General features: G+C 35.7%; 1 protein-coding gene across 1 annotated transcript; it reads left to right on the top strand.

Annotated features, from left to right (window-relative positions):
- Positions 1-3,406: 3,406 nt before the first annotated feature.
- On the top strand, positions 3,407-6,926 carry LOC104897946 (F-box/kelch-repeat protein SKIP11). The gene is made up of 3 exons (XM_010684924.4): positions 3,407-4,030; positions 4,420-4,546; positions 4,679-6,926. The coding sequence occupies exon 3, from the start codon at positions 4,852-4,854 to the stop codon at positions 6,196-6,198; it is 1,347 nt and encodes a 448-aa protein (XP_010683226.1). The 5' UTR covers positions 3,407-4,030; positions 4,420-4,546; positions 4,679-4,851; the 3' UTR covers positions 6,199-6,926.
- Positions 6,927-7,817: the final 891 nt, after the last annotated feature.

Below are 7,817 nucleotides of genomic sequence, written 5' to 3'. Positions count from 1 at the left end.
CACATGAACATAAAACATTTACATTAGAAATATGAGGAGAGTGTCACGCGACACGTAGACTTTCTTTCGCACGTGTTTTAATATATTTGTATAGATGTGTTTTAATATATTTGTATAAATGTCAAAACTTTTCAAATTAAGGAAATTTAGACGTAGGAATTGTTCACTTTGCTTACTTTTACTCGATTATCAACCAAACACAATTTTACACTTCCTAGGAATTTTAAATACATGGAAAAAATAACTTCATAGGAAGTATGACTTCCTATATATAACCAAACAAGGCCTTTCATATTAATCAATGTAATTTAATTTACAGAAAGTTTAGGAACTTTTTTGAATTCTTTATTTTATTGTTTGTAATTGGCATTGAGATTTTTTTAAAAAAATAGTTTATAGGTTATGGGGCCTCAATTTATTGAAATAAGAGTGTGTGTGATGTTTCTTTATTACTGTTAGATTTCTCATGCATGAAGAGAGACAAAATAATATTGAAATTGGCAGAGTCATGTCATTTAGAAAGTGTATTGATTAATTTGGGATAATTAGACAAAGGAAAGTAGGATGTGTATCATTTAATATGGAGAAAAGGATTATTAAATTTAAAATGTTAGACTTATGATTTATTCACCTCAAATAATTATTGTTAATACTGATATACAACTATTGCTATAACTACACCTGCTCTTGCTCATGCTACTTTTATTTATTTATTTTCTTCTATTGGTTTTATTATTTTCATGAACTATAAATATCAATATGAAATGTGATCCCATTAAACTACTTATGATAATTAATTGTTATTAAATGGATATGTATTTAACTTTTAACATTCTAATAAATTCCTTGGACGCTTGATAAGCGAAATAGGAGTGTAACGAGTTTGGCTCTTAATTTACAATCAAAAATAAACTTGTGCACTACTTCGATGGGAATAAAAAAAGATAATTAGACAAACGAACATAAGATGTGTATCAATTAATATGGGATAGGATTATTAAATTTAAAATGCGTAACTTATGACTTATTCACCTCACTGAATAGTATACTTAATTATAAATATATTCACCCCCTTTTGTGGATAATTTATACAAAGATTTTGTCATTAACACATCGCCATCTCTCTCAACTGGCTGAATTGATCATTATATATCAATACAATTTTATTTGCTTCCATTCTCCATCAATTGGTTATGTTTCCTATTCACGCCTCTGTTTTATATGAACTTGATGGCATGTTAGTTCGATTTTTTGGGAAAATTCACTTAGCATGGGTATTCATTAATTAGAAGAAAAAGGGATAGCTTCAGCTCCCAAGGGATATGGGAGGATTAGGCATTCGTAACACAAGATTGTGAATAACGACCACTAATGAAAAAGATTTGGCGTACACATCAAAACCCTCAACTACTACTATCTAAAGTCTCCAGGGACCCTCGCCAGTAGCTCCCACGTCTACGGTCAGGTAGACGAAATGTCTCTTGGGGACTTAAAGGCCTGTTGATGGTTGAGCATAATCTACAAACCATGTGTGCTTAGAAGGTCGACAACGAAAAAAACATCATTGCATCAAGCCATGAGTGGATAAATGGCAATGTCCCAATGTTGAAGGATAAAATTCCATTGATTCAAGTTGCAAGGCTCAAGGTGGTCGCTTGATCTTGCCAACAAATCAGGGTTGGGATGTGCGCAAAATTAGTCATTTCTTTGTTCGAAATAGTTCCCGTCAGATAAGAGAACTAGAGCTGCCTCGCAACTATGCCACCGAAGATGTCCAATTCTGGCCTATGATTGTTCGCAGGAGTACTCGTCTGAATCAGATTATCATGCCTTACTGGGGCAAAAGCAACATGAAATCTACAACATGACCACACCAGTGCATACATAGTTTTTTCGCATCATCTAGAGGTTTGAACATCATGCCTAAATGAAAACTTGTTCTATGAAAACTCTGGCACAACAACCTAGCTACCACAAATGATCTCTTTATGAGGGGAATTCGACAAACTCTTTGTTGTCCCATATGCTTAAGGCCACTAGAAGATTGTTAAGCATCTATTTTGATTATGCCCTTTAGCTTCGGCAGCTTGGGGAGCAAGCATTATGGACACTTTATTTCCAACAAATTCCTGCATGTTGCTTTCAGCAATGGCTTATTGGTATTATACTTTTTCCAGAAAGGAAGATGGTTCCAATAGGTCTCGTATACCTTTATTTGGTGGGAATTTTATAAGCTACTTAGGGTACCAAAAATAATCAAGTTTTTCGACGATGTCGTTTTGCTATCGATTGAGATATTGCAGGATAAAATCGAGGAGAGTAAGAAGCAACATTCAATCTACTTTCAGGGGCATCAACATTACATTGTGCACAACATCGATCCTAGCTCTTTTTCCACCGACTTTACCATTGTCGATCTTGGTAAACAAGGGACTTCATACCTTATTATGTAAATTGATGGATCTTGGGACATCAAAATAGTCACTGGAGATATAGCATGGAATAGCACAACTCAACTTTCGAATATCAAATTGGGAAAAAGTTCTTACATTGCTTCTCAGTCAGCCATCTCAATGAAAGTTATAGCGTGTCTTTGTGCTATAGCCGCTTCTTATGCTCTTATCATCATATACACGGATTCAGATATATAGATTCTCTAAGTACAATATGTAAGCCCCGATAACATATCGATGTGACATACTTTGGCAGACATTTGTAACGTTCGGACAACTTTTGATTGGTGCAGACTCATCAAGGTCGACTGCACCCACTGACCCACATGCATGAAGCACATGATCTAGCATGTTTTTGTGCGCGAGCAAGGATCCCTACTATTAGCTTTTAGTTTTTTCCTTTTGTTGTTTCATTGTTATGTGTTTTGGTTAATGTATGATTTCTCGATGTAAAAAAAACACATGACTTACATTTATTAGCTATATCAAGATAATAATATTTACGATTTTAGTATATTACTTCAATTTTATATACTACAGTTTGATGTAATAAACCACTCATCTTGTTGGTATAAACAAAATATGATTAAAGTTGATATGAACTGGACAAAGCTCGAAGACAAAGGGATACATAAAAGTAGGAAAATGCATATAAATAGCAAAACCCACTATCGATGCCGTCCAACTTGATAAAGTATTGTAAGAGCTATACTAAAACCTAATCTCAAATTCTGTCTATATCAATACGCTTAATCGCTGTCTAACGACAAAAAAAAACCCCTTAAATTGTGATTCTTCCTTTAATAATTTTCTTTTATCAAATGTGTTGACAATATTGACATACTAATATACTATACAAAAAATGCTTAAATTTTTTTAACAAATTCTCCCACAAAAAATAAAGAAGAGGGAGATAAAGGGTGGGAAGGGGGGGACCCTTATGCTAAAAAGATATGTGCTTCCAAACAGAGCCCAAAAAAAAACTCAAAGCCGAGGAAAAGAGAAGAACAACAACAACAACAAGAAATAGAGAGAGAAAGAGATGAAATTGTTGCATTTTGCAGAGTAGAGAATCCAAAGGACGACTTAAATTAACCAACTTCCCCTCTCTTCTCTTTTCTTTCTTCTCTTTCTCTTTCTCTTTCTCTTCATTACCAGCAGTTGCAGAAAAAACTCCTCCTCACCCAAGTACTGAAAAACTGAAGAAAAAACAGAGGAGAGAGAAAACTTACCAAACACAAAAAAAAATAAAAAAAAGAAATTTAGCAAACAAACAAAATAAAAACTAAGAGTTGAAGATAGTATAAAAGATAGATAGAGAAGAGAGAGAAATTTAAAGAGTTAAGAGAGAGAAAGTTTAGAGCTTTCTTTTCTTTCTTTCTTTCTTGGGTGTGTATTTTTTTTGGGCTTACATATTCAAAACTTCCACATCTCCAATCAAATTATAAGAAAGAACAAGTGTGAGAAAGAGAGATTAATTAAAGATTATATTTTTTTTAACTTTTTTTTTTTGGGTTTTTATTGTTTGCCCAATCAAATTAACTTCTCTCCTCTGTTTCTCTCTCTTTATCCAATTCGTAAGTCCCGTCTCTTTCTTTCTAATCTTTTACCCCCTTTTCTTTTGTTAATTTTTATTGATTATTCCTCTCAAAGTGTGCAGATCTAACCCAATTGTTGTTTGTTTGAAAGATTAATTAATTTATTTTTTACAAAAAAGAGGGTTTTTGTTTTTGAATTTTTAATTGGGTATATTCTGATCTGAAGCTGAGAGATCTGTGGGTTGATTTTGTTCATTAATTGGATTATTTGTATTGGGTTTCATTTAATTTTTGTGGGTTTTTGTTGGAATTTGATTATTGCTTGGAATTTTTTTGATTCTATTTTTTTTTCCTGAAAAGGGGAAAAAAGAGAAGGAAAAATAAACTGAAAGATACGATTTTTATTGTTTTTGAACTTCTGGGTACAGGATAATTCAGTTTCTTCAGTTGAAGAATGAAGAAATGAAGAAACTTTGATACTTTCAACTTGCAAATTAATCGAATACATTTGGTTTTTGTGCGCTTTTTGGATCGCTGGTGATGGGATTCAGATCGGTATGTTCTTTAATTCATCTTATAGATATATATATTCTGTTATGTTATTGTTGGTATTATTCCATCATTTGATATGTTCAAAGAAATTGGTTTATATATCTGAATTTGATATGAATCTATTTGATTGAATAGGTATATAATTAAATTGGGGGAAAGTTGGGAGTTTCAATTATCTCATTGATTGATTAATTGTGATTGAAGAGGGTGAGAAAATTGTTGGATTTGATTGAAATTGGATCGGTATTGATTTGGTTGTGGCAAATATCTGATTTGGTTGCCCTCATTGGGCTTGAATTAGCTTAGAGATGTTGGAGGGGAGATCTTGCTTGGTTTCGAGGGCGTTACCGAGTTCCTGTGAGCAAGAAACTAAGTGGGCTTACATGAGCTCCTGTCGAGTTGAAGTTGAGATACCTAATGGCAAACGCCGCTTGGACCCTGATCGTGAAGGGGAAGGCGGGTTGAGGAAAACAATTAAGGTTTCTGATGTTGAGGAGAAACTTTCTAGAGCTCAAATCGATAGGCATATCGTGTCTCGATCCCAAGTAGTTGATCACTCTGAAAACCAGCATCAATCTAGTGAGCAATCGGATATGGATTGCTTGATTAATTCTATAGGCCGTGATATGACCATTAATTGTCTTCTCCGTTGTTCAAGGGCTGATTATGGTTCGATTGCTTCTTTAAACCGGAGCTTTCGCAAATTGGTTAAGAATGGTGAGATATATAGACTGAGACGGCAACAGAAGGTGATTGAACATTGGGTGTACTTCTCTTGCCGTCTCCTTGAATGGGTGGCGTTTGATCCAGCTAGCCGGCGTTGGATGCAATTGCCTAGGATGAATTCTAATGAATGTTTCATGTGTTCTGATAAAGAGTCTTTGGCTGTTGGGACTGAGCTCCTTGTCTTCGGGAAGGATTTGATGTCTCATGTTATTTATAAATATAGCATACTAACAAACTCGTGGTCGTCTGGTATGAGTATGAATTCTCCTAGGTGCTTGTTTGGGTCTGCTAGTCTTGGTGAGTTAGCCATCTTAGCTGGTGGTTGTGATTCGCAGGGAAACATTCTTAGTTCCGCGGAGCTTTATGATTCCGAGAATCAAACATGGGTCACCCTTCCCAGCATGATTAAACCAAGGAAGATGTGCTCGGGAATTTTTATGGATGAAAAATTCTACGTAATTGGTGGAATCGGGGGAAGTGATGCTAGGGTTTTAACTTGCGGTGAGGAGTTTGATCTCACCACAAGAACTTGGAGGGAGATTCCTAACATGTCTCCTGGAAACCGTGGGGCTGCCCCTGAGAATGAGATGCCTGCTGCAGCCGAGGCTCCTCCGCTTGTGGCTGTTGTAAATAATGAGCTGTATGCTGCTGACTATGCTGACATGGAGGTGAAGAAGTACAATAAAGAAACTAAGGAATGGGCCACAGTAGGAAGATTGCCTGAAAGAGCTGGCTCAATGAACGGTTGGGGTCTCGCTTTTAGGGCATGTGGACAGCGACTTATTGTTATCGGTGGTCCAAGGGCCCACGGTGAAGGTATCATCGAGGTTAACTCTTGGGAGCCTAGCGAAGGTCCTCCGCACTGGGAATTGCTTGGTACCAAGCAATCCGGAAGCTTTGTTTATAATTGCGCGGTGATGGGTTGCTGATTGATATCATAGGGTTGGGTGCCATTTGAGTTATTCATCCACAAATGGGACTTTCGCCAAAAATAGATGGTGCAAGGGTTGGTTTGTCCATCAGCTAGAGGAAGTCTTGCTAATGGGGTAATTATCTTGATGCTTTTTTTTTTTCCCCTTCATTTCCATTTTGGTAGTGGAGGGAGGATACAGGGAGGAATTAATTTCTGATTTTACTACTCAAGATTCAAATTGAATGTTTTAGGAGGTTTTGGGGTTTCCTCCCTTCACTTTCACATGAATATTTTCTTCTTCTCATTGAATTCTGGGTTTTCTTCCCCGTTTTTAGTAACCATGAGATAAAATTTCAACAGTTGTTGTCATGTAGCACAGAGACAGAAATTTTAATAATTTCAAGTACCAACACATGGGGTAGAATTTTTCACCAATACCATTTTCTTCTAGCTTTTTTTAAGTTCATAGTTTTTGTTTCTTTTTACCAGTTTCTTGAACTTTGATTTTTATGCCATAGTCACTCTGGAGAAAATAAGCTCCACATTGTTCGTGTAATTTTCGCCTTCTCTTTTCGCGATTTCATGGCTAAATTTCCATCCAAGTGATATTGTGACACTTATCGTTGGTCTATGACCTATGAATTGATATGGCACTTGATCAATATTGGCATTTGATTCTGTAACTTGTTACTATCCAGTTTTGTTATCTTGAAGAATATAGAGCTGAATATGTTTGGATTCTGATTGTTGGAATTTGCTTTTTTCGTTTTGAGAGCTATTGCTAACAATCTAAATTTGCTTCGATGAATGATGATCGGTTTCTATGATCAATCGTTATGGTTAAGGCTGATATAGTTTTCTTGGTTAAGAGAGAAAGTGAGAAGGAAATTTGGCATAATATAGACTATACTAAAATGGGGTATCTAATCCTGTTGAGGTTATATACTTATATCAATTATGCCTTGAATGATGCAAAATTGTCAATGGTGTTCTAATGTTACTGTTTTCATTCTTTTATTATTGTTGATGTTGATATGAAATCAGTACTATCTACTGATCACTGATGGTATAGTTATTTGCAGTAAAGTTCTTTCATTGCTGTTTGAGTACAGTTGTGTATGAATTTCCCCATTTTTTCATCTTTTTGGAATCTTGGCTTCATTCTGGCTGGTTTTAGTCTTCAGGCTTGCCGGAGGAAAAGAATTTCATGTGAAATGCTTGAATATTTACCTGTTATCATGTGAATTTCTATTCGTCTCCCCAAAATTATTTAAAATCGCCGCCCAAAAAAGTTGAAATTACATATATATAACATTTTTTTTCTTCACCTCCTGCCACCACCACCAGCTACCTCACTCTAGCACCTCCTGCCACCACCACCCCTATTGCAACCCTCTCTGACGAGTAGCGCCCCCCCCCCCACTTCCCATGAGCAGCCCCCATCTCCTGCACTTCCCAACAGCAGACCCCCCCCCCCATGAGAGCCGCAACCACCCACCATAATTTTTTATTATTATAATGGGGTGAGGGGAGAACGTCCTAATGTTAATAAATAAATAAAAAACCTAACATGATATTTAAATAAACATTAAAGCAAAGTTAAATAGTAATATAATAATATGACAAACTAACTTT

The sequence above is a fragment of the Beta vulgaris genome, chromosome 6 (assembly GCF_026745355.1).
Source record: "Beta vulgaris subsp. vulgaris cultivar EL10 chromosome 6, EL10.2, whole genome shotgun sequence".
NCBI classification, from domain to species: Eukaryota; Viridiplantae; Streptophyta; class Magnoliopsida; order Caryophyllales; family Amaranthaceae; genus Beta; species Beta vulgaris.
This window is presented reverse-complemented; position numbering and strand designations above follow the sequence as displayed.

What these genes read in the sequence shown, in the direction of transcription:
- LOC104897946 (XM_010684924.4), top strand. Translation starts at nt 4,852, where the DNA reads ATGTTGGAGGGGAGATCTTGCTTGGTTTCGAGGGCGTTACCGAGTTCC.